The 27956-nt window shown below is 45.9% G+C and overlaps 1 protein-coding gene across 1 annotated transcript in view; it reads right to left on the bottom strand.

Moving 5' to 3' along the window:
• Nucleotides 1-27956, bottom strand: part of LOC137525546 (uromodulin-like) — a 55257-nt gene that overhangs the window by 8002 nt on the left and 19299 nt on the right. The window contains exons 5-11 of the mRNA XM_068246675.1: nucleotides 17340-18164; nucleotides 17130-17258; nucleotides 13113-13321; nucleotides 12010-12170; nucleotides 5662-5910; nucleotides 2229-2391; nucleotides 39-117 (exon numbers count right to left, since the gene is read on the bottom strand). Of these exons, the coding sequence (XP_068102776.1) occupies nucleotides 39-117; nucleotides 2229-2391; nucleotides 5662-5910; nucleotides 12010-12170; nucleotides 13113-13321; nucleotides 17130-17258; nucleotides 17340-18164 (1815 nt within the window). The remainder of the gene's footprint in view (nucleotides 1-38; nucleotides 118-2228; nucleotides 2392-5661; nucleotides 5911-12009; nucleotides 12171-13112; nucleotides 13322-17129; nucleotides 17259-17339; nucleotides 18165-27956) is intronic.

Raw genomic sequence — 27956 nt, 5'->3', positions numbered from 1 at the left:
TTTTTAGCCTTGTTAGCTACAATAAGTCTGTATTTTACCTCTGTTGTGAAGAGGCCCGATGGACAGTGTTTGGGTGGCGGAGCCTTCATCCTGGGAGGCTGATCTCATCCCACACCACTGCAAATGGAGAGCACAGAGGATGTTATGTGCATTATTCATATTCATAATTGTGGGAAATATCATTTAACTTAAAAAGGAACTTCAGCGTAAACAAACATACTGTCATTAAAGGGAACCTTAACTAAACGGGGGGTAAAGAGTTTTACTTACCTGGGGCTGTTACCAGCCCCCTGCAGCAGTCCTGTGCCCTCGGCGCCGCTCTGGAATCCTCTGGTCCCCCGCTGTCACTTAGTTTCGTTTTTGACGACTCACCAGTCGCCGGCCGCCATGCGTATTATTGGACGCATTCACCAATGCAAATAGCGCTATTGCGGAACGCAACGCGTACAAAAATACGCGTTGCCGCATATCTACGCGTGCGGAATGCGGCAACGCGTATGCGGTCCGCAATAGCGCTTTTTGCATTGGTGAATGCGTCCAATAATACGCATGGCGGCCGGCGACTGGTGAGTCGTCAAAAACGAAACTAACTGACAGCGGGGGTCCAGAGGATTCCGGAGCGGCGCCGAGGGCACAGGACTGCTGTAGGGGACTGGTAATAGCCCCAGTTAAGTAAAACTCTTTACCCCCCATTCAGTTAAGGTTCCCTTTAAGTTACATTAGTTATGTTAATTAGAATAGATAGGTAATATAATCTCTTACCCACCCTGTTTTAAAAGAACAGGCAAAGGTTTGTGATTTCATGTGGGCAGCCATCTTTTTGGTTGAAAGAAGGTGACAGGGAGCATGAGACACAGTTCCAACTGTCCTGTGTGCTGATCACCCCTCCCAGTTGCTAGGCAACATGAACAACAACATAGGGAATCCCATCATGCTTTGCACAGCATAAAGGGAAAAAAGCCCGGGCAGTTTTCTTTGATGGGGCGGAGCTTAGCTAAAAATGCAGCTAAAAATTAGACTTCTATAAGAAAAACAAAGTTCTGATGCTGTGAAACTGTTAAAGAAACACCAAGCCTTTTCAGTTCTGCTGAGTAGATTTTTAGTCTGGAGGTTCACTTTAAGCAATTACATCTCGACTCATGCATGAATTTCATGCAGTGCATTGAGTCGCTGTCTGTACTTCACTTTCCTTGTAAAGTACTTGGGGGCTTAAACCCAGCCCTCTAATATGAGACAGCCAGATTTCTCTTCAGGGGCATAACTACAAATCATGGAGTCCCCAGCAAAACATTGATTGGACCCCCCAATAATACCACCCTTTCCCTTGCCTACCCCTGGTGACCATCACATACTGGGGCCCATTTTGCAAGGGTCAAAAAGCAAGTGTGGACATCTTCACACCCATAACAAGTGTGGCCACAATAACTCCTCCTCCAAAAGATGGACCTCTTCAACCGAGGAAGTGAAGTCGTATTTGGGGCCCCCTTACAGCTCTGGGCCCCCCTGCAATCACGGGGCTGCTTTCCACCTGTTTCTCTTATACATTTATCAGTGATCCCCTGGTTTAGGGAACCTTAGGACTTGAAAACATGGGTCAACATTTACTCCCAATTGATGTTTAATCAGCTCCAAATATTAGATCACCTGCCGATTGGAACTAATTTCTGCTGCAGATTGATCAGAAAATAACAGAGAAACGATAATTCCCTTGCTCATTTCCTAATTGGATGTAGTGGTAGAAGAAGACCAGACAAATAACATTTATATTGCACATTTCCCCTGGCAGACTCAAAGCACTAGAGCTACAGCCACTAGGACGTGCTCTATAGCCAATAGCAGTGTTATAAAGTCTTGACCAATGTCTCCTTACTGGATAAGTACTGGATTACTAAACAATGTTAGAGGCAGAGCCCTTAACCAGTACATTATTCAGCTAATCATTCTTCTACCTGTCACACCATGCCCCTGTGTAGTCAAATAGTTGATGTGTGTTAGAAGCCAAATCAACTTGTTGAGAACAAAGAACTGGTTGGGAAATCCATTATACTGTGTGTACAGTGATTTCCTTTTGCTTTTCTGGCCAAATGACCACCAGGAACTGAGTATAATGCTCAACTGACCCTGTGGTAACCCATAGATCAGCTTATGTGCACACAGGCACAGGAATAAAGTAATTAGTCTTCTCCCTTATATGTACCTGCATCAGGCCAGACGTTTTTGTTACTTACAGGCATGCAGTTCTGGTAGGCTGTGTCACACAACCGGACTTCACAGTGCAAATATACTTTGTCAAAGTTTCCAATAAATTTGAAGACTTGAAGTGAAAAGCGACCTCGCAGAGATTGACCATTTTCAAACACCGAGATGGTTGGGTCATTTCTGTTTGCACAGCTGAGGCAAAAAACACATATATTATTTTATTACGCAATGCTTATCTGTGTTATGCTGTCATGTTATCGAAGCCTGGTTTTTGTAGCAGAGGTTTATGGGGAAGAACTCTGTGCTTATTTCTATTACTGCAACACTTAAAACCTAGAGTCTCTCTATATCTTCACTGGCACAAAAGAAAAGCGGCAAGGGTAAAAATGTTCCTTGGCTAAATCAAAGTATCACCATTTTATACTTAACAATTGTAACTTTAGAAGCCCTTCAATAAGTTTGGAACTCATGCATTCCCAGTTCAAATGTGCTTGTTCTCAGCCTGGTGAAGTTCCATGACATTGATGGAGGTGTTCAATGTGTGTTCTATTTTAGTGTTTTAAAATATAAAAAAAAAAATAAGAGAGAGAAAAGGTATTCGCTTACCTCTCCAACAGATATAGACACCAGTTCAACTGGAAAAAAAAACATTTATTCAAAAAGCAATCTGACAATGCATTTCATGGGTCATGGCCCGCTTCCTCAGGTCAATACAAAATGCCTTGGTAGCATAGGGGTTAGAGTGCAGGTGCTTCTAATCTAATCTATTTTTTTGTATGTTTTAAAACACCAAAATAGAACACACATTGGGCGCCTCCATCCTACCCATTACCATTCAGACCTCCTTTCGAGGTAATAGCTTTGCAGTTTTTCTGGAAAGTCTACTGCACTACAGGAGAGAGTCCATCCAGTATCCAGCAGGACCTGGAGTACCGAGCAGGGCCGGTTAATTCCCTGCAGGCCTATACAGTGGTTGCAGGAACTGTAAGTGTACGTCTATATAATTTTATCCTCCCTATGCCTGACGATACTGCACTATTGGGCTCCAAGTCTCTCCCTACTTCTCACCTGTTACGACTTAAGTAGACAAGGTATCTGATGATCACGTTTAGCAGAATATACAAAATTCTGGACACAAAGATGAAGTGAAACTGTGCTTTTAATGAACAATGTTATATACATACTAGTAGACCCAAGCCCGTTTAAAAACGGGCTCTAGGTCTTTTTCCAGCCGCCGCCGCCATTGCGCATGATCAGGGAGCGAGGCGGGTGATCGAGGTGGGCGGGCAAGCGAGATGGGCGGGTGCGGGCGGGTGCGGGCGGGCGAGCCAGGTGTGCGGTTGTGCGTGCTCTGCGCACAGCGTCCCTGTTCCCATAGCAACAACAGGGACACGCGCAGAGCTCAGTGTACAAAACATGATTCCTTTTTAATAAATGTATACATTTATTACGGGAGAGTTGCACCAGAGGGTTGAGGCCAAGCTGCAAATTACCAACAGCTCTGTCCACAGCGTCCCTGTTGCCATAGAAATCACAGGGATGCGTGCAGTGCTCCTACAATCAGCCTGCACCTGCGCAGACGTTAAAAAGCACTGACACATGGACAAACAGGACCCAGGACACAGGGGAATTATATAAAGAGATAAGTGACAGTAATCTCTTCCACAAACACACAGCAGACTAGCAAACTCGAGGAAGGAGGCGAAACGGGAGAGCGTGCATCTACCCAGGCGCATCCGGATATCAGCCGGCATCGAGACGGATGGGCATTGGCAGAGACCTATTGTTTGACATGCGCAGAACGCACCTGGAGGCGTAAGTGACACTGAGTTTGTGCGCATAGAAGCATCTTAAAACTGTATTACGCTATGTTGGTTTCTTTTATGTTTTTATTGAGTGAAATTAAAAAATTGGAATAAATAACAAGTCCTTGAAAAGGCCTGTCTAAAAGGATCCAGGAGTGTGAAACTTGTTTGCCTACAGCATACAGCGCAAATTCCACCTGGATATAGAGGTGGGCTGCATCTGGTGAGCAGTGTGATTTGTAGCACGGCGGATTGGCACTAACACAGAGTGATTTGCAGGACACCTGGTGGAATTAATGTTTGAAGTATATTGAGTTTTTTTTGAACTGTATTACCCTATGTGGAGATTTTCCCCTCTTTGCAGAATCCAGTGAAGTGATATATAACTGTACTGCCTATGATCCACCTGACAACTGAGGTGGCCAGAATCTGGTCAGCATTTAGTGAGAGGGGACGAGGGACACAGAGTTGATTGATATTTGGGAGAGCACTTCACATGTGACACGTGGAATAAGTGGAGGGATGATCTACTTAGACTGAACGATATTGCCCTATGTGGAGATTTATCTCTTTCAGATTTGGAGAGCGCAGCAGAAACTTTGAAATTATTACCCAGTGTGTGGATTATCTGCAGCGATCCCAGTGACTGTGACTTTGCAATTTAACCTTGGTGAACTGTGGCGCAGTGTGTTGACAATTGAAATAGACTAGCAAACTATATACGAAATATACAATATCACTATACTCATATAATCAAGGTACAGGATCAGATAACAGGAGCAAAGTCAGAAAGAAAGCTACGGTCATACACGGGCAGATCAGGATTAACGAGTACAGAGCAGACAGAATCAGGTAACAGGAGTAAAGTCAGGAAACAAGCCAAAGTCTTACATGAGAAGATCAGAATAAATGATTACAAAGCAGAGTATCAGAAGGTGTACCAGGCAACAGCCAAGCTAATTGGAGATCTGGAAATCTTGCAAGGAGTGTGGTTGTCATAAATAGGAAATGGTAAACTGCTGGGAGAAGACCTGTTGATCAGAGACATGCCCAGAATGTGATACTCCATCTTGTGGGGAAACTGGAAGCTGCAGATAACATAGCAGGGATAGCAGAGCCACCTGCTGGTGACTTGTGATAAGACCAGCTGGTGAAGCAGGGTGCAACAGTGTTCCTGATATCACCTAGGTATTCTTGGGCCTCAAAAGAATAACCAGAGAACCCCCCACCCCATCTCCCTATATTTATAGAACAGGGACACATTTGTTTTTTATAGACATTTACTTTTGCTCTGACATAGCTAAACAAACACAGGGCACACAGCAATTGATTTTACAGCACTTACATGTGTAATGAAAATGTTTCATTGTGTGCTGCACAAGAGATCGGGTCTGCTTTGCTATAAACACTTACTCCCCATGTCATCCACTTACCTACACATAACTTATTTTATTGAGTTATTTCTTTGTTTAGATGTATTTGTGTGTGGTAATTACTTGGGTTGTCAATGACATTTTGCGTAAATTTCATGTCAATAGTCCAATTAGAAATATATTTACAGAGTAAAATGTTTAGGTTTATAATACTTATGTTCCCTACTGTTTATGCCACATATTAAAGACAATTCTCCCCAGTAGTGATATTATAGTGATCATACCTGTCTTTTATAATGTAATACTTCACAGGATTGGATTTATCAGGTGTCGGCGTTGCAAAGCAGTTTTTCATCACAAGCACGATCTGCATTGTCTCTTTTGCCTTTTCCACCAAGACACCAACATACATCATAGAAGTCATGTCCAGCCAGACCTCATCTCCCTCATAAAGGTTGGTGTATTCCAAGGTCTGAAAAAGGCCCATCCGCACTGTAAGCTGAGCAGTTCCTCCTACTGTAAGCGCAGCTGAACTGTACAAAAATACAACAACTTGTTACTGTGATGCTTAAGTGTTACTGTGATCTATTTAGCTACAGTAGTGTCTGAATCCCACCAGAAACAAGCATGCAGCTAATCTTAACAGATCTGACAATAATGTCAGAAACACCTGATCTGCTGCATGCTTGTTTAGGGTCTATGGCTAAAAGTAGAGGCAGATGATCAGCAGGACAGCCAGGCAACTTAAAAGGAAATGAACATGGCAGTCTCCACATACCTCTCACTACTGTTGCTCTTTAAAATGAATAAAAGAATGTACCCTCAGATCGAGACCATGTTTGAAATATGTGAATTATGATCATTTTTGAAGTATATCGAGTATTAAACAAAAGAAAGTTTATCTGGCAAATACATCATGTTTTATTGTTTGACATGCTGCTAATGTGTAGTTTTATCTGAGTTTAAATGTCTTTACAGTGCAGACATGATCTAGATTAAAAACTCACAAGGGCAGGGTCCTCTCTAGTGTTTCTCAAACCTGTGATACTGTGGTACCTTTTCTTTCAAATGAAAATGTTGTTGTATTTCTGAAAGCTATTGTAGCAGGCAAGAACTAGTATGAATGTATGTCCTGCTTGTGTTGCTGGTTATCCTGATTCTACTCGGTGTTTCCAGTTACTACCTGCATTGTATTCCGTTCAACGTTACGGAATATAATGGTCATTAAAAAAAAGTGTGAGACAATGGGCTTGATTCACTAAGACAAATAGCACAAGTAACCTGCTGTTACTCTCGCTAATTAACCTTAATGCATGCTATGTGCACTATTGGCAGCATAGCGTGCATTATTACCTGTTGTCAGCATAGCGAGCGCTTGTAGCTTACACCAGCTATTAGCCAGTAATGGTCGCTCCGATCGTCCCGCCTTGGACCCCTTCGGGTCCAGTAACTTTAAAGGAAGTGATCCCCGCACTTTGATTGGCCAATAGGCTGCCTGTCACGTGACATCACTTGACAGGCAGTCTATTGGCCCAATCAGAGTGCCCCCGGGATTACTTTCTTTAAAGTTACTGGACCTGAAGGGGTCCAGGGCGGGATGATCGGAGTGCCGTTACTGGCTAATAGCCGGCGTAAGCTACAACTACAAGTGAGCGCTCCTCTGACAGCAGGTATGCATGCTATGCTGCCAATTGTGTGCATAACATGCATTAAAGGGAACCTTAACTGAGAGGGATATGGATGTTTCCTGTTAAACAATACCAGTTGCCTGGCAGTCCAGCTGATCTCTGTGGCTGCAATAGTGGCTGAATCCCACCCTGAAACAAGCATGCAGCTAATCCAGTCTGACTTCAGTCAGAGCACCTGAGCTGCATGCTTGTTCAGGGGCTGTGGCTAAAAGTATTAGAGACACAGGATCAGAAGGCTATTCAGGCAACTGGTATTATTTTAAAAGGAAAAATCCATATCCTTCTCAGTTTAGGTTCCCTTTAAGGCTCGCAGGGTTAAATAGTATGAGTAACAGCAGGTTATTTTCTCTTGGATATATCACAATGGTACATGCTAGGCTGGCTACAGCATGTAGCATTGTAGTGTGTTGTGTTGGTGGTATAATGGTTAGGATAGCAGCCTACCGAGCACTAGACCTTGGTTTGATTCCTGGCCAATGTATGTAAGCTGGCTTTTGAAATCCTACAATTCCCTAAGCAAGCTCATTTTTCTCTTGGATATATCACAATGGTACATGCTTCGTAAGCTATTGAGCTAGCCATACTTAGAGTTGAGCCGAAATTTTCGTAATTTCGCATTACTATAATTACGCATGCGAAATTTGCGATTACGATGCGAAATTACAGTAGCGTAATTGCCATTAAAATCGTAATTGAAAATACCGTAAGCGTAATTTTCAACGCGTAATTTCGCGTTTCGTTCATGCCGTAATTTGGCATTAAACGCTACCGTAATTTCGCATTAAACCGTAACGCTCCGTATAATATAAGAAAGCTGCCGACTTTAAGGGTTAATAGCAAAGCCCCCTTAAATGCCAAGAGCCTCAGATTTGGAGAATATATTAAGGAGATCAGGAGGAATAAGAGGAAAATTTTTTTTTCAAAAAGACCTTATAGTTTTTGAGAAAATCGATGTTAAAGTTTCAAAGTAAAAATGTATACATTTAAAAACCCGCCGACTTTAACGGTTAATAGCAAAGCCTGCTTAAAGTTTAGGAACACCAAATTCCCAGGGTATATTAAAGGGATCAGTGGGAATAAGAGGATTTTTTTTTTTCAAAAAGACCTTATAGTTTTTGAGAAAATCGATTTTTACGTTTCAAGGGCAAAAATGTCTTTTAAATGCGGAAAATGTCAGTTTTTTTTTGCACAGGTAACAATAGTGTATTATTTTCATAGATTCCCCCAAGTGGGAAGAGTTTTACTTACTTTGTTCTGAGTGTGGGAAATATAAATAAAAACGACGTGGGGTTCCCCCTCAGGGATGAGCAGAAACTACGCCAGTGCGAATTTACGCATCGTAGTTTGCATCTACGCATCATAGTTTGTAGGCGAAGTTGCAGAACTACGCTTACGAATTTACGCGTAGCGAAGTACCGCTACGCGTAGCTGACGCTTACTATGTGTAGTTAACATGTGTATTGCGTAGTGAACTACGTATGCATTACTCCCATGTATTTTTCCGCGTACGATTGTATGCGTACAAATTTACGCATTGGAAAGGGGAATGTACGCATAGAAGAGTTCAAGTGATATGCAGCTAAAGAGGAATTAATGTGTACAATTTTCTGCATACAGGCATAAGCATCCGCATACACTACGCTTCGCACTACGCGTAATTGCGTATTTTAACGCGTATTCTACGAAATGCATACGAAGCGAATATTTGATATCGAAGCCGTAGTATGGCGAAGCGTAATTGCGTAAAACTACGCGTAGTTCCAGCGTAGCGAAGTTGGATGACTACGACCATCCCTGTCCCCCCTCCCAGACCTCTTTAACCCCTTGTCCCCCATGCAGGCTGGGATAGCCAGAATGCGGAGCACCGGCCACGTGGGGCTCCGCACCCTGACTATACCAGCCTGCATGGTCCATGGATTGGGGGGTCTCGGAAGGGGAGGGGCAGCCAAGCTTTCCCCCTCCGAGCCCTTGTCCAATCCAAGGACAAGGGGCTCTTCTCCACCTCCGATGGGCGGTAGAGGTGGAGGCCGCGATTTCCTGGGGGGGGGGGGTTCATGGTGGAATCTGGGAGTCCCCTTTCAAAAGGGGTCCCCCAGATGCCCACCCCCCCTCCCAGGAGAAATTAGTATAGAGGTACTTGTACCCCTTACCCATTTCCTTTAAGAGTTAAAAGTAAATAAACACACAAACACTTAGAAAAAGTATTTTAATTGAACAAAAAACATAACCACGAAAAAAGTCCTTTAATATTCTTAATTAACCATTAATACTTACCTGTCCCTTTAAATAAATGATCCCTCGCAATAGCCTCGGTAATGTTCTATCAGTTACAATGTAACAAAGTTATTACAATGTAACAACTTTGTTACATTGTAACTACGCCGCACCCGACGTCACTCGCCGCTCAGCCGCCGCACGGACCCGACAGAGCTCTGAGCTATATAGCTCAGAGCTCTCTCAGCATCTTTGTATTTGGGCTCCAAGGAGCCCCATTGGTCCTTAGCAGACCAATGGAGTTCCTTCTGATTTGAAGGAACCCCATTGGTCTGCTAAGGACCAATGGGGCTCCTTGGAGCCCAAATACAAAGATGCTTTAGAGAGCTCTGAGCTATATAGCTCAGAGCTCTGTCGGGTGTGCAGGACGCTAAGTCCCGCCGGCTCTCGCTGCCCTCCCCGCCTCTCCCACATGTCATCTATATACATGCTGGCACCCATGGGTGCCAGCATGTATATGGGTGACAGGTGTGGGCGGAGTGGACGGCGGGAGCCGGCGGGGACTTATGTATGCGGCGGCCGGCGGGTGAGCGGCGAGTGACGTCGGGTGCGGTAGAGTTACAAAGTAACAAAGTTTTTACATTGTAACAACTTTGTTACATTGTAACTGATTAGTATATTTCCGAGGATATTGAGTGGGAACTGGCTTTTAAAGGGACAGGTAAGTATTAATGGTTAATTAAGAATATTAAAGGACTTTTTTCGTGGTTATGTTTTTTGTTCAATTAAAATATTTTCCTAAGTGTTTGTGTGTTTATTTACTTTTAACTCTTAAAGGAAATGGGTAAGGGGTACAAGTACCTCTATACTCATTTCTCCTGGGAGGGGGGGTGGGCATCTGGGGGACCCCTTTTTAAAGGGGACTCCCAGATTCCACCATGAACCCCCCCCCCAGGAAATCGCGGCCTCCACCTCCACCGCCCATCGGAGGTGGAGAAGAGCCCCTTGTCCTTGGATTGGACAAGGGCTCGGAGGGGGAGGGGAAAGCTTGGCTGCCCCTCCCCTTCCGAGACCCCCCAATCCATGGACCATGCGGGCTGGTATAGTCAGGGTGCGGAGCCCCACGCGGCCGGTGCTCCGCATTCTGGCTATCCCAGCCTGCATGGGGGACAAGGGGTTAAAGAGGTCTGGGAGGGGGGACCCCACGTCGTTTTTTTTTTATATTTCCCACACTCAGAACAAAGTAAGTAAAACTCTTCCCACTTGGGGGAATCTATGAAAATAATACACTAGTGTTACCTGTGCAAACAAACGGACATTTTCCGCATTTAAAAGACATTTTTGCCCTTGAAACTTAAAAATCGATTTTCTCAAAAACTATAAGGTCTTTTTGAAAAAAATTGTTTTCCTCTTATTCCCACTGATCCCCTTAATATACCCTGGGAATTTGGTGTTCCTAAACTTTAAGCAGGCTTTGCTATTAACCGTTAAAGTCGGCGGGTTTTTAAATGTATACATTTTTACTTTGAAACTTTAACATCGATTTTCTTAAAAACTATAAGGTCTTTTTGAAAAAAAAATTTCCTCTTATTCCTCCTGATCTCCTTAATATATTCTCCAAATTTGAGGCTCTTGGCTTTTAAGGGGGGTTTGCTATTAACCCTTAAAGTCGGCGGCTTTTTATATTATACTGAGCGTTACGGTTTAACGCGAAATTACGGTAGCGTTTAATGCGAAATTATGGCATGAACAAATACCCATTGTAATGCGAAAATTACACTTACGCGAAATTTTGCGAAATCCTTCTTCATTACGATTATGTACTTACGCCCATAATCGTAATTACACTAATTACGCGAAATGTCGTGAAATCGTAATTACGTCATTACGCTCATCTCTAGCCATACTCATATGCATGCCACACCCATACAGCCATGTATGCCATACATTAAGACACTTGCATTCCCCTAAGGAAGTGGGGGTGTCCTGCAAAATGTGTTGTCTGAGTGTTTTAATAAATTACCTCTTTTTCTCATTTACGGTGATGGGTCATTGAGGTGAGCTATGCTTACCATTTCAGGCTGTTTTTAGATTATTATTTTTTTTTTTGGGGGGGATGCTTCTCCCTCTTCTCTCTGCTAGTCAAGGAGCTCTACTCTAACTTATGCTGGCTAACAGACACTGTTTTGTGGTTTTATTGACCTGATGAAGCAGGACATGTCAGAAAATTACATTGTCTAACCTGTCTATAAACATTGAACAATTAAAATGAGTTATATTTGCTGTATATGCTGCTTGTTGGTCTACTAGAGAAGTACGATAACCATACCTCTCCTTTTTTTTTTATGGTTTATTTATTTTGTTGGATGCCTCCACCATCAACTGTTTCTCCCTCCCATGTTGTCATTGTACCTAGTGACCTAAAAATAACTACAACTACTACTACTAATTATTATTATTATTGTTATTATTATTATTATTATTATTATTATTATTATTATTATTATTATTATTAGACTATACAGATTATACACCTTTTTTTTGTTTGCATACAAGAGCATATAAACTAGAAAAATGTAAGTAAAATAAATAAATATTGTATTGAAACTACCTAATCTTTCTCTGAACATCCAACGACCTGGTGTCTTCTCAGAAATAATAATTAACGACACCAACAAGACTGTTAATAAAATAACAATAATCATTTCCTGCATGATGAGAAGCACATACCTTATGAATGGATTTACAGCTGTCAGCAGACTCACTTCCATGTCCACTGGAAAAGCGCAGTAAAAGTTAATTGGATAAGGATCCCTTTCAATGATGCCATCATAATTTGGTATGAGATATATTGTATTCCTGTAAATGATCATGTCTTCTGTTTCATTTCCCTGTGGTAGTGAAAGGACAACTGTCAATAACCAAGTGTTCTAAAATTACAATGTGCAAACTATGTCTAAGTAGCTGTGTAAGTATTTCTCTACTTTTTGTATTAAATATCAGAGGCAAAGTCTGTAATTTGTTGTGTTTTATTAGCAAGGGGAGTCTGTGCATTGTGAGAAAAGTGACAATACAGCTAGTGATAGTTTCTGCATCTCCCAGAAGACTACATAGTATTTTCCTTTGACAGCAAAAAACAAAGAACAAAAAACTTAAGTGTGAAAATCCTGCCTTGGTATCAAATTTCACAACCCCAAAAGAGAATGTTTATTTGCTGCAGATACATTTCCTACTGCTAGGTCTACACAAGCCAGTGCATTATTCTCCTCACAGCCAACACTTAAAGCCTGGGCATCTTATCTGGACAGCTCATTCAGAGAGAAAACTAACAACTGCAGTTTCAGTCAGTGAGACATGTCATCTGCAAAAGATATTACGTACACACAGGGTTAACAGATGTAGGGAGAGGGATTCCCACGCTCCCCTCATAATTCGCTGGTTCTACTAGTTCAGTACCAAACATTACATGTTCCCACTAATGACTGACATACATTGCAAATTTGGTGTACAATCCCAAAATTTGCTTCAGTATGACACTACACTAATTTGACATGCATGCTCCAACTTAAATTTGAAAAGTGCTAGTCTCAAAACCAATAAGATCTATTTTTTATTTTATTTTATTTTTATTTTTTTGCATGATCTCAGGGTTAGCCTTGATAGACATACTAAATATAGTGTCAATGCCCAGTGTGGGGACTTTGCAATCAATCACAAAAGTCAGTCCACTCAGTCATAGACTTCAATACAAAGGACAAAAACAACACATATTGGCTGCAATTTTTGGTCTGTTTGTGACTGTTTACGCAGTAGGTACTGAAGGAACTACTCACTGAAATCTCCCCTCCACAATAACCATCTCTTGGTGGGACAGAGATGGCACTGACACTGTAACTTAAATTTGCCCTCTCCACGAAAGCTGTGCACTGTCTGTCTCTTAGTCGGATCATTGATGTGTTATATCCCAGTCTTTCCAACAGGCACCGGCCAAATGTCACCCTGATCTCACTGATTTGACATTCCACTTGTGGACTGAGGTAGGCTGAAAAACAAATGTAGAAGAAAACAAAGCAAAGAGTTTTAGCAGGAAATGACTCAAATCTCCAGCCAATCATTTCTATTATATATGCTTGTTAAAAAGTTATTTCTAGTTTGATAGATGTATGGGGTAATACTTCTACAGACATAATGATCAAATATCTTCTCGCTTGGGTTCACATGCATTTACTGTCATTCAAAGATGAGAATGGCAGCATTAATAATAGCCTCTAGAGAAAGTATAAGAGTCCAGGTAGCCCCCCACATACATGTAAAAAAGGCGGCTGGAAAAAAAGGGCGCAGGGGATTGCCACTAGTAAAATATTGCATAACTTAGCAATAGTCTACTAATGCATTCTGATGGCAAAATATAGGTAATGTTTACCAATATTTTACTATGGCTAAACCTAACCCTACTCTCACACAGAACAGGTGCCTAACCCTAACCCCCCCCCCCCCCCCCCGGTGATGCCTTACTCAAAATCCCCATCCTAAACCTACCCCCCCTCCTTTTATGCGGATTATGAAGGTGCCCGATTAGCAGCTAGAGGGAACAGTTTCCGAAAACACGGGCTTGCCTAAAAACATTTGGCTTGTGGATAACATTTAGTGAGCAACTTTAAGTTAGCCACAAGCCAATTTTTTTTTTTTTCTGCAAGCCTCTGTGCGCCAAAATTTACCCTCATAGCCACATATCATGGCTATTGTAAAAGCCACATTTTGCGGCAAAGAAGGTAAAATTTGGCTTATAGGTGCCTATGCCGGGCCATTTTTACTGAAAGGGCTCCTGCACTCCTATTTACTGCTACCCCCGCAGACCTTGTACTGCACTCACTTTTTCTACCAGTACCATCTCCACTGTTCACTTTCTCTACCGATCTTCTAACTTGCACCTTTTCTGCTATGCCCTTCTCCTGTACTCATTCTCTCTACCAGTCTGCCATTCTGGGCTTGCCCTCAAAGTTAGTGTACTCTCCTTTACTAACATCTCCATCAAACCCTTCTCCTGCACTCTTTAAGAAAATCTGTAACCAAAAAAATAGCCCGTGGGGGGTACTTACCTCGTGATGGGGAAACCTCTCGATCTTAATAAGGCTTCCACTGTCCTCTTCACCCTCCCGGATCCAGTGCTGTAGTTCCCAAAAAATGAGCTGACAAGCTTGTCGGCTGTGGGGCAGGGACCACTCTACTGCACAGGTGCAGTAGAGTAGACCTGATCAGGCCCGGCTATTTCCACAGAAGCCCATCGGAAAGTTGCTACTGTGCCTGCACAGGAGAATGGAAGGTAAAAACTTACATTTCCGCCATTCAGGGGCCACTAGTGCTGGATCCCAGAAGGTGAAGAGAATAGGGGAAGCCTCATTAAAATGCAGAGGCTGAAAAGTCCCGGGGAAAAATCTGGATGTGACGCAAAGCAGCGTTTAAGGGCAGAAATCACACTGAATGCTAAATTGCAGGACTAAAGTGCTTTCAAACATCTTGCATGTGTGTACATCTATCAGGGAGTGTAATTAGAGTTCTGCTTCACACTGACACACCAAACTCACTGTGTAACGCACCGCAAACAGCTGTTTGCATAGTGACGGCCGTGCTGGACTGGTGCGCACCGTGGCGAGAGTGCAGGCCGTGGCAGTGTTCAAGCCCATATGGTCATCGGGCTGTGGTAGCTCAATGATAGAACAACAGTTACTGTCCAGCTGATCAAATTTGGTCTGTCCACAATGAAGCAACAACCTTATTATCTTCTTGTATGTAGGTAGGCATAGGTAGGCGCCCCAGTATAGGTAGGTAGGCATAGGTAGGTGTCCCAGTATAGGTAGGTAGGCATAGGTAGGTGTCCCAGTATAGGTAGGTAGGCATAGGTAGCAGGGGCGTAGCAATAGGGGGTGCAGAGGTAGCGACCGCATCGGGGCCCTTGAGTGAGAGGGGCCCTGAAGGGCCCTCCCTCAACTACAGTATTAGCTCTCTATTGGTCCTGTGCTCATATTAATCACTTCTATAGATACTTTGCATAGTAGTAATCATTAACAAACTGTTCCCCATCCGCTCCTTGCACCTCTGACACTGTAGTTGCCATTGGCAGGTTTTGCTGCGCCGTATTAATTGTTATGTACAGAGTGCTTGGGGGGCCCCATTGTAAAACTTGCATCGGGGCCCATTGCTCCTTAGCTACGCCACTGATAGGTAGGTGTCCCAGTATAGGTAGGTAGGCATAGGTAGGTGCCCCAGTATAGGTAGGTAGGCATAGGTAGGTGTCCCAGTATAGGTAGATAGGCATAGGTAGGTGCCCCAGTAGTTAGCTAGCCATAGGTAGGAGTCCCAGTATAGGTAGGTAGGCATAGGTAGGTGCCCCAGTAGTTAGCTAGGCATAGGTAGGAGTCCCAGTATAGGTAGGTAGGCATAGGTAGGTGCCCCAGTAGTTAGCTAGGCATAGGTAGGATTCCCAGTATAGGTAGAAAGGCATAGGTAGGAGCCCCAGTAGTTAGCTAGGCATAGGTAGGAGTCCCAGTATAGGTAGGTAGGCATAGGTAGGTGTCCCAGTATAGGTAGATAGGCATAGGTAGGTGTCCCAGTATAGGTAGATAGGCATAGGTAGGTGTCCCAGTATAGGTAGATAGGCATAGGTAGGTGTCCCAGTATAGGTGGATAGGCATAGGTAGATGCCCCAGTCGTTAGCTAGGCATATGTAGGAGTCCCAGTATAGGTAGGTTGGCATAGGTAGGTGTCCCAGTATAGGTGGATAGGCATAGGTAGGTGCCCCAGTAGATAGCTAGGCATAGGTAGGAGTCCCAGTATAGGTAGGTAGGCATAGGTAGGTGCCCCAGTATAGGTAGATAGGCATAGGTAAGTGCCCCAGTAGTTAGCTAGGCATAGGTAGGAGTCCCAGTATAGGTAGGTAGGCATAGGTAGGAGACCCAGTATAGGTAAATAGGCATAGGTAGGTGCCCTAGTATAAGTAGGTAGGTAGGCATAGGTAGGTGTCCCCGTATAGGTAAGTAGGTGCCCCAGTGGTTAGGTAGGCATAGGTAGGTGTCCCAGTATAGATAGTTAGGCAGGGCCTGGCTGGCACAGTAATAGCAATTACCAAGGTCCAGCTGCAACAGATAGGGCTGTATAATGCAGTGTCAGTGGGCAACACAAAAAAAAAAAAAGAAAAAAAACACATCAGGAGAACATTAGCTCTCAAAAGAGCTGTTGAGGGGTGCTATTTCAGCAATAACAATCAGCCAGGAGCAAGCTAACAAGCCTACAACATCCTAACTAATCTTTCCCTATGAGGGTCTGCCAGCAGCTGTCCCTTCACTTATTATTGCAGGCACATGAGTGAGTGTAAAAGCCAGCACTGCCTGCCTTTTATAAGGGGGGAAGTGGCTCCAGGAGAAAGTGTAGCGTAATTGGCTACAATGTGCCTTCTGACTGTGATGTAGAGGGTCAAAATTGACCCTAATGGTGCACTATGGGGGTGAATCAAACGTCCACAAAGGTTCGCCTTCGCTGGCGAACGCGAACCACCAAAAGTTTGCCTGGAACCGTTCGCAGACAAACTGTTCGGGCCATCTCTAATCCTCTGTTCACCTTCTCCACTAGCCCCGTTTCTTCTAATCACTTCCTCCACTTATCCTCTCTCCTGCACTCATGCTCACCATAAGTCTGCTGCTCTCACCCTCCATGACGCACTCTCTCCTTTGTTGTTTGCCATCAACGCTATTCAACATGGAGAGTAATTCTATTCTTTATCTGTAATAATGTACTTATTTTTTTCACTGACAAACATACAATTATGTGTTACTGAGATAATCAGTTCCACCTACCTGCTATACTGTGTTGATCCATTCCTCGCATAGATGTGGTATCGATACACCGACATTCAGGCACTCCATCTTGTGTGACGCAATATTCATCAGGAGCGCAATTTATGTCTAAGCAGGTTACATTTGATTCTAAAAAGGAATATAAGCACATTATGACACATCTGAGTTCCACAACTGGCCCTACTCTGAAATAATATTGGCACCACTCACCAACACAGTAAGCTGAATCACACATTGGTGTCCGGTCTATTTTGTACACATAATAGCCATCTGGGCAGGCTTTGACTGAAAGAGTGGAGGACCAGGTACAGCATCCATACCAATAATAGCTGGCACAAGCAGTGCGATAAACGATGCCTTCTTCCAGTGTAGGGTGAGGGCCATTAAGCCACATAGGAGCGTACGTTCCACAGCTGTTTGGTGGCACACAGTACTCTGGCATCTGAAGATCAGTGTGTCCCTTAAACCTGTACCAGCCGAGTAACTCATTATCACAATGATACCATCCCCATGAGGAAAACCATTGAGAGCCGTATGTATTGGCGGTGCTTCTCCAATGATCTTCCAGCATGGTGTTGTTGTGGCATGGATCCAGACAGGTGTAGGACCCAATGTGTTTGATACATTCCTCTGTAATACCACAAGGACTTCCCTGCTCACATTCATTGACTTCACAATAATGCCCATCTCCGATATATCCAGGAAAGCATGTGCAAGAGAACCCACCAACATAATTTGTGCAAGAGGCAAAGTGGTGGCAGTTGTGTGTTTCACTTGCACACTCATCAATGTCTACACAACCTTCTTCTTTATTCTTGTAGGTAAAGCCAGAGTAACACTGGCAGATGTAGGAGCCAAGGGTGTTAATACAATATCCATAGTCACAGTGGTGAATATTGTAATCAGAACATTCATCGATGTCATAGCAATACGATCCAGCTCCTGCAAACCCCAATTCACAGGTACAGTCCAGGTGGTACCCACCAAATTCCTCACATGTAGCATTGATGCCACATACAGGGTCAACACAGCTTCCTGTTAGATAAATGTAAATAAAGACATCCATTAGGTTACACATTATTGAATAGACAAACTCGGGGCTAGAACAGCTTCATCTTCATGTCCTAAGTTGTGTGCTGTGTACGAACCTCTCATATCTTCATTCTTTTTTGCCCTGAACCTAACACTAAGGAGGGTTCTAGCACAGTTCCCCCAGCCTTCCAGTAATGGCATCATACATGAGCTTTGTTGGATTATTTAAGCTGCCTGCTATCCAGCAGTCTGTCCTGGTGGGGGAGTGGCATATACACCAAACAATAACTCCATTGTGCATTGAAATAAAAGGATGATGCAGTGGCAAGACACAGCACCGAGGGAACAAGCTTGGGTTTCTGGTGTGTGGCACAGGAAGGAAAGCATGCTTGACACAGCCAATCACAGTCTGTGGCTCAGAAATTCAGACAATACATCCTGAGGGTGGAGTCAAAGTTTAGGATCTCTAATGGACTAATGTCAATCCTTCTGACATTAAGTAGCTTGCAGTAATGACTCTTTTATGCTACAAGGTCATCATGACATGTACGGGAAATGTATAGGGCAGCACATTTTTGCCAGAGGATGAACAAGAACATATTTATGTGTGTGTGTGTAAGCGTGCGTGTGTGCGTGCGTGTGTCTGTGTTTTAGGAAAACTATTGCACCCTGTTTCACCTGCTGGTGTAATCACAAGTCACCAGCAGGTGGCTCTGCTATCTGTACAATGTTACTTGCACTTTCCAGTTTCACCACAAGATGGAGTATCACATTCTGACATGTCTCTGATCAACAGGTGTTCTGCTAGCAGTTTACCACTTCCTATTTAAGACAACCACATCCCTTGCAAGATTTCCAGATCTTCACTTAGCTTTGCTTCTGTTGCTGGTTCACTTCCCAATTCTGTCTTCTCTGTACTCGTTTACCCTGATCTGCCCGTGTATGACCTTGGCTTGTTCTCTGACTTTGCTCCTGTTACCTTATTCTGTCTGCTCTGTACTTGTCTATCCTGATCTGCCCGTATATGACCTTGGCTTGCTTCCTGACATTTCTCCTGCTACCTGATCTTGTACTGCGATTATATGACTATTGTTATTTTGTATATTTTGTATATAACTTGCTAGTATGCTGTGTGTTTGTGGGAGAGATTACTATTTATTTTCATTTATATGTATATAACACAGTTCATTAAAAACACAGTTTCACTTCATCTTTGTGCCCAGACTTTTGTATATGCTTCTAAAAGTGATCACCAGATACCTTGTCTGTGGGAGCCGTAACTAGAAATGGGCCGAACCTCCGATTTTAGGTGCGCAAACCGGGTTCGCGAACTTCCGCGGAAGGTTCGGTTCGCGTTAAAGTTCGCGAACCGCAATAGACTTCAATGGGGAGGCGAACTTTGAAAAAAAAAATTATGCTGGCCACAAAAGTGATGGAAAAGATGTTTCAAGGGGTCTAACACCTGGAGGGGGGCATGGCGGAGTGGGATAGACGCCAAAAGTCCCTGGGAAAAATCTGGATTTGACGCAAAGCAGCGTTTTAAGGGCAGAAATCACATTGAATGCTAAATGACAGGCCTAAAGTGCTTTAAAACATCTTGCATGTGTATACATCAATCAGGTAGTGTAATTAAGGTACTGCTTCACACTGACACACCAAACTCACCGTGTAACGCACCGCAAACAGCTGTTTGTGTAGTTACGGCCGTGCTGGACTGGTGCGCACCATGGCGAGAGTGCAGGTTTTGGTGGCTTTACAGCCCATATGGTCGCCTGGCTGATGTAGCTGAATGACAGAACAGTGACTGTCCAGCTGATCAAATTTGGTCTGACCACAATGAAGCAACGACCTTATTATCTTTTGTGTGCCCCCCGAGACACTCATCTAGGCGCCGGTCATTGCTTCATTGTGATACGCAAGCCCCTTCACCACGGCAAGGTAATGATCACGAAGGGGAATGGGCGCATGTACATGCCTTTTCTTTTGTTGTTGCAGCTGCCCGCAGTGCAGCCAGAAAAATTAGGCAGTCATGTACACGCACCAGAAAAATTATTACAGCGGCCGCTGCTAGCAGCGGCCTAAAAAATTCAGCAATCCGCCTGGAGTCCCGGACCCTGTTGGTGGTGGCGGAGAAGGTAGTCAAGCGGCCTGCAGGCAGACATGCTGTGTGGAGGGACTGGGAGCGACTTAGTCTTCTTGGGGTAGGCCAGGCAGCCAGTCACACGGCGTGCAGGCAGAGATGCTGTGTGTGCGGGGACTGACTTAGTCTTGGGGCGAGCAGCAGCCCTCCGGGATCCATGCCTCATTCATTTTGATAAAGGTGAGGTACTTAACACTTTTGTGACTTAGGCGACTTCTCTTCTCAGTGACAATGCCTCCAGCTGCGCTGAAGGTCCTTTCTGACAGGACGCTTGCGGCAGGGCAGGAGAGAAGTTGGATGGCAAATTGGGACAGCTCTGGCCACAGGTCAAGCCTGCGCACCCAGTAGTTCAAGGGTTCCTCATTGCTGTTCACAGCAGTGTCTACATCCACACTTAAGGCCAGGTAGTCGGCTACCTGCCGTTCCAGGCGTTGGTGGAGGGTGGATCCGGAAGGGCTACGGCGAGGCGTTGGACTAAAGAACGTCCGCATATCCTACATCACCTTGAGATCGCTGGAGCGTCCTGTCTTTGACTGCGTGGACACGGGAGGAGGATTAGTGGCAGTGGTACCTTGCTGGCGTTGTGCTGTCACATCACCCTTAAAGGCATTGTAAAGCATAGTTGACAGCTGGTTCTGCATGTGCTGCATCCTTTCCACCTTCAGGTGAGTTGGTAACAGGTCCGCCACTTTGTGCCTGTACCGAGGGTATAGTAGTGTTGCCACCCAGTACAGCTCATTCCCCTTGAGGTTTTTTATACGGGGGTCCCTCAACAGGCAGGACAGCATAAAAGACGACATCTGCACAAAGTCGGATCCAGTACCCTCCATCTCCTCTTGCTCTTCCTCAGTGACGTCACGTAAGTCAACCTCCTCCCCCCAGCCACGAACAATACCACGGGAAGGTTGAGCAGCACAAGCCCCCGGCGACGCCTGCTGCGGGTGTTCTCCTGCCGCCGTCCCCTTCTCCTCCTCCTCCCCCAAAGAAACACCTTGCTCATCATCCTCTGAGTCTGACTCATCTTCTGCACACGACTTCTCTTCTTCCTCCTCCTCCCCCCTCTGTGCTGCCGCAGGTGTTGAGGAAACAGCTGGGTCTGATGAAAATTGGTCCCATGCCTGTTCCTGCCGTAACGGTTCCTGGTCACGCTCATTCGCAGCTTCATCCGCCACTCTACGCACAGCACGCTCCAAGAAGTAAGCGTAGGGAATTAAGTCGCTGATGGTGCCCTCACTGCGGCTCACCAGGTTGGTCATCTCCTCAAACGGCCGCATAAGCCTGCATGCATTTTTCATCAGTGTCCAGTTGTCGGGCCAGATCATCCCCATCTTCCCAGACTGTTTCATTCTACTGTAGTTGTAGAGGTAGTGGGTGACGGCTTTCTTCTGTTCTAGCAGGCGGGAGAACATGAGCAGGGTCGAATTCCAGCGAGTCGGGCTTTTGCAAATGAGGCGTCTCACCGGCATGTTGTTTTTCCGCTGAATTTCCGCAAAGCGTGCCATGGCTGTGTAAGACCGCCTCAAATGCCCACAGACCTTCCTGGCCTGCTTCAGGACATCCGCCAAGCCAGGGTACTTTGCCACAAATCTTTGAACAACTAGATTCATGACATGTGCCATGCAGGGTATGTGTGTCAGCTTCCCCATATGCAAAGCGGCAAGCAGATTGCTGCCGTTGTCACACACCACGTTGCCTATCTCCAGGTGGTGCGGGGTCAGCCACTCATCCACCTGTTTCTTAAGAGCAGCCAGGAGAGCTGCTCCAGTGTGACTCTCCGCTTTGAGACAAGACATGTCTTAGATGGCGTGACACCGTCGTACCTGGCATGCAGCATAGGCCCTGCGGAGCTGGGGCTGTGTAGCTGGAGAGGAGAACTGCCACTCAGCCAAGGAGGAGGAGGACAGTGAAGAGCATGTAGCAGGAGGAGAGGAGGTGGCAGGAGGCCTGCCTGCAAGCCGTGGAGGTGTCACAATTTAGTCCGCTGCGCCCTGCTTGCCATTGTTCACCACCAGGTTGACCCAATGGGCTGTGTACGTAATGTAGCGGCCCTGCCCGTGCTTGGCAGACCAGGCATCCGTGGTCATCCGTGGTCAGGTGTACCCTTGACCCAGCGCTCTTCGCAAGAGATGACACCACTTGCCTCTCAACTTCACAGTGCAGTTGGGGTATGGCCTTTCTCGAAAAAAAGTGCGGCCTGGCATCTTCCACTGCGGTGTTCCGATGGCCACAAATTTACGGAAGGCCTCAGAGTCCACCAGCCGGTATGGTAACAGCTGGCGACAGGGGCGTAGCAATAGGGGGTGCAGCGGTAGGGCCCGAAGGGCCCTCCCTCAACTACAGTATTAGCACTCTAGTGGTCCTGTGCTCATAATAATCACTTCTATATATACATTAAGGGCCCTTTTCCACTAGCAATCGCTAGCGTTCACGCTGAACGCTAGCGATTGCTGAATCGCAATTACCGGCGATTCCCCGACGTTCGCGGCCGCGATTTTGCTATGCTATGCACTGCATAGCAAAATCGCGGCAATTATCGCTCCGCCGCGCGTTCGCGTTTCCCGCAAAAACGAATCGCGGTAGTGGAAATGACCTACCGCGATTCCCATGTTAAAAAGCAAACCGTAGCGATTGTAAAATCGCTAGCGGTTTGCGTTTTTGCGATTCAGCCAGCGCAAACGCGCTGGTGGAAAAGGGCCCTGAGTAGTGGTAAACATTAACAAGCTCTTCCCCATCCCCTTCTTGCACCTCTGACACTGTAGTTGCCATTGGCAGGTTTTGGTGCGCTGTATCAATTGTTATGTATAGAGTGCTTGGGGGGCCCCATTGTAAAACTTGCATCGGGGCCCACAGCTCCTTAGCTAATCCACTGGCTGGCGAGCTAACAGTTCCGCCACGCCAGCTGTCAGACGCCGGGCAAGGGGGTGACTGGCTGAAATTGGCTTCTTCCGCTCAAACATTTCCTTCACGGACACCTGACTGCTGCTGTGGGCAGAGGAGCAGGAACCGCTTAAGGGCAGAGGCGGAGTGGAGGAGGGTGCCTGTGAAGGTGGAAGGGAGAAAGTGGCAGAAGCAGATGATGCACCTGAAGGAGGAAGAGGAGAAGGAGGGTGACTTTTCTTTTGTGTGCTGCTGCTGCTTTTGCTCAGGTGGCCATCCCATTGCTGTTTGTGCCTTTTCTCCAGGTGCCTTCGTAAGGCACTTGTCCCTACGTGAGTGTTGGCCTTTCCATGGCTCAATTTTTGTTGGAAGAGCGAACAGATGGCTTTGCTCCGATCTGAGGCACACACATTAAAAAATGTCCACACCGCTGAGCCACCCTGGGATGTGGGCACTATGGGGACCTCAGCAGCTGATGCTGAAGGGCAAGTTGGCTGGCTGTACATAGGTGGCGATACATGGTGCCGGACACTGCCACCAGCTGTTTCTGACGAAGAGCTGCCCCAGCTTCTTTCAGCAACTTCTCTCCTCCTACTACTCTCTGACTCCCCCTCTGAACTGTCCCCCTCTTCATCTCCTCTATTGGGAACATACAGAGGATCCCTATCATCATCATCGTAATCATCCTGCCCAGCTTCGCTTGCCTCAGACAAATCCAAACATGCGCCATCAGTAGGTCCTTCATCCTCCTTACACGTTACATCCATAGTGTTGCCGCGTAACTCAGACATATGAGCTGGTGAAAATTCATCTGGCTGTAACAACAATAGCTGTGCATCAGTGATTTCAACACTAAATAATTCTTGCGAAGTGTCAAATGCAGCGGAAGTGGTGCTAGTAGTAGCGCTGGTGGCTGAGCAAGATGAGGTGCTCTGTGTCGCTAAATACTCAACCACGTCCTGACAATCTTGGGAGGTGATGGGACGTGCCTTCTTCTGAGCACTGTACTGTGGGCCAGGTCCACACGAAATTACATTTACACGACCTCGCGCAGACCTGCCGGGTGGCCTTCCTTTGGCTCTGGCACTACCTATTCCTCTACCTGTTTTGTCCATATCGGGTATGCACGGAGTGGTATATCACACTGCGTGCACTCACGTAGGTAGGTGGGTTCACTTAACTGCACAGGTATGCGCACTGATGCGATGGGTTCACTGAACAGAACAGGTATACAGTGGCGGGTTCACAGAACATGGGATGCAGTGGCAGGTTCACTGAACAGAACAGGTATGCAGTGGCGGGTTCACTGAACAGTACAGGTATACAGTGGCGAGTTCACAGAACAGGTATGCAGTGGCAGGTTCACTGAACAGAACAGGTATGCAGTGGCAGGTTCACTGAACACAACAGGTATGCAGTGGCGGGTTCACTGAACAGTACAGGTATGCAGTGGCGGGTTCACTGAACAGTACAGGTATACAGTGGCGGGTTCACTGAACACAACAGGTATGCAGTGGCGGGTTCACTGAACAGAACCGGTATACAGTAGCGGCTCCACTGAACAGAACAGGTATGCAGTGGCGGGTTCACTGAACAGTACAGGTATACAGTAGCGGGTCCACTGAACATAACAAGTATGCAGTGGCGGGTTCACTGAACAGTACAGGTATACAGTGGCGGGTTCACAGAACAGGTATGCAGTGGCAGGTTCACTGAACAGAACAGGTATGCAGTGGCGGGTTCACTGAACAGTACAGGTATACAGTGGCGGGTTCACAGAACAGTTATGCAGTGGCAGGTTCACTGAACAGAACAGGTATGCAGTGGCGGGTTCACTGAACACAACAGGTATGCAGTGGCGGGTTCACTGAACAGTACAGGTATGCAGTGGCGGGTTCACTGAACAGTACAGGTATACAGTGGCGGGTTCACTGAACACAACAGGTATGCAGTGGCGGGTTCACTGAACAGAACCGGTATACAGTAGCGGCTCCACTGAACAGAACAGGTATGCAGTGGCGGGTTCACTGAACAGCACAGGTATACAGTGGCGGGTTCACTGAACAGAACAGGTATACAGTAGCGGGTCCACTGAACAGAACAGGTATGCAGTGGCGGGTTCACTGAACAGTACAGGTATACAGTGGCGGGTTCACAGAACAGGTATGCAGTGGCAGGTTCACTGAACAGAACAGGTATGCAGTGGCGGGTTCACTGAACAGGTATACAGTGGCGTGTTCACTGAACAGAACAGGTATACAGTGGCGGGTCCACTGAACAGAACAGGTATGCAGTGGCGGGTTCACTGAACACAACAGGTATGCAGTGGCGGGTTCACTGAACAGTACAGGTATGCAGTGGCGGGTTCACTGAACAGTACAGGTATACAGTGGCGGGTTCACTGAACACAACAGGTATGCAGTGGCGGGTTCACTGAACAGAACCGGTATACAGTAGCGGCTCCACTGAACAGAACAGGTATGCAGTGGCGGGTTCACTGAACAGTACAGGTATACAGTGGTGGGTTCACTGAACAGAACAGGTATGCAGTGTCGGGTTCACTGAACAGAACAGGTATGCAGTGGCGGGTTCACTGAACAGTACAGGTATACAGTGACGGGTTCACAGAACAGGTATGCAGTGGCAGGTTCACTGAACAGAACAGGTATGCAGTGGCGGGTTCACTGAACAGGTATACAGTGGCGTGTTCACTGAACAGAACAGGTATACAGTGGCGGGTCCACTGAACAGAACAGGTATGCAGTGGCGGGTTCACTGAACACAACAGGTATGCAGTGGCGGGTTCACTGAACAGTACAGGTATGCAGTGGCGGGTTCACTGAACAGTACAAGTATACAGTGGCGGGTTCACTGAACACAACAGGTATGCAGTGGCGGGTTCACTGAACAGAACCGGTATACAGTAGCGGCTCCACTGAACAGAACAGGTATGCAGTGGCGGGTTCACTGAACAGTACAGGTATACAGTGGCGGGTTCACTGAACAGAACAGGTATACAGTAGCGGGTCCACTGAACAGAACAGGTATGCAGTGCCGGGTTCACTGAACAGTACAGGTATACAGTGGCGGGTTCACAGTACAGGTATGCAGTGGCGGGTTCACTGAACAGTACAAGTATACAGTGGCGGGTTCACTGAACACAACAGGTATGCAGTGGCGGGTTCACTGAACAGAACCGGTATACAGTAGCGGCTCCACTGAACAGAACAGGTATGCAGTGGCGGGTTCACTGAACAGTACAGGTATACAGTGGCGGGTTCACTGAACAGAACAGGTATACAGTAGCGGGTCCACTGAACAGAACAGGTATGCAGTGCCGGGTTCACTGAACAGTACAGGTATACAGTGGCGGGTTCACAGGACAGGTATGCAGTGGCAGGTTCACTGAACAGAACAGGTATGCAGTGGTGGGTTCACTGAACAGGTATACAGTGGCGTGTTCACTGAACAGAACAGGTATACAGTGGCGGGTCCACTGAACAGAACAGGTTTGCAGTGGCGGGTTCACAGAACAGGTATGCAGTGGCAGGTTCACTGAACACAACAGGTATGCAGTGGCGGATTCACTGAACAGGTATACAGTGGCGGGTCCACTGAACAGAACAGGTATGCAGTGGCAGGTTCACTGAACACAACAGGTATGCAGTGGTGGGTTCACAGAACAGGTATGCAGTGGTGGGTTCACAGAACAGGTATGCAGTGGTGGGTTCACAGAACAGGTATGCAGTGGCAGGTTCACTGAACAGGTATGCAGTGGTGGGTTCACTGAACAGGTATGCAGTGGTGGGTTCACTGAACAGGTATGCAGTGGTGGGTTCACAGTACAGGTATGCAGTGGTGGGTTCACAGTACAGGTATGCAGTGGTGGGTTCACAGAACAGGTATGCAGTGTTGGGTTCACTGAACAGGTATGCAGTGGTGGGTTCACAGTACAGGTATGCAGTGGTGGGTTCACAGAACAGGTATGCAGCCAGGAACAAGCTAAGCCTAACTAATCTTTCCCTATGAGAGACAGTCTGCAGCAGCTCGCCCTACTCTCACTAATGCAGGCACACGAGTGACCGTAATGGCCGCCGCTGCCTGCCTTATATAAGGGGGGTGGGGCTCCAGGGGCTAGTGTAGCCTAATTGGCTACACTGGGCCTGCTGACTGTGATGTAGAGGGTCAAAGTTGACCCTCCATGTGCATTATGGGGCGAACCGAACTTCCGCAAAGGTTCGCCTGCGGGACGCGAACGCGAACCACGGAAGTTCGCATGGAACCGTTCGCAGCCGAACCGTTTGGCCCAACTCTAGCCGTAACAGTGTGTGATGAAACTCCATATTAAACGAAAAAAAAAATGAAAATAAATAAATAATTTATTTAGCTTCCCTATTCTGTTTGTTTTAATGTTCACTACTAGATTGAAGAGAAATGTGATATGAAAAAAAAGGTAAGAATATTTGTGCTGGTTTCTATCTTTACTGTTTCTCTGTGATGCCAAAAAAGACATCACTTTTGCCCTTTTTTCTTTCTTTCTTTTTTTTTTTTCTACCCATCTCAGTGTTAATGTACTGCCTATTTTCCAGATTATTGTCCACCAACTAGCAAACATAACCTAGATAAGAAGGTTTACATCACTGTGTAAATTCTTCAAAGGGAGGGGGGATTAAATTACCTTCTGGTCATAGTGTCCTTATCTTATCTCAAATGGAAAAGTTCTGTTATTTGCATTTTGACATATTCTTGTTGCAGTAGGTAAAAAAAAAAAAAAAAAC

The sequence above is a fragment of the Hyperolius riggenbachi genome, chromosome 7 (assembly GCF_040937935.1).
Source record: "Hyperolius riggenbachi isolate aHypRig1 chromosome 7, aHypRig1.pri, whole genome shotgun sequence".
Classification (NCBI taxonomy): domain Eukaryota; kingdom Metazoa; phylum Chordata; class Amphibia; order Anura; family Hyperoliidae; genus Hyperolius; species Hyperolius riggenbachi.
This window is presented reverse-complemented; position numbering and strand designations above follow the sequence as displayed.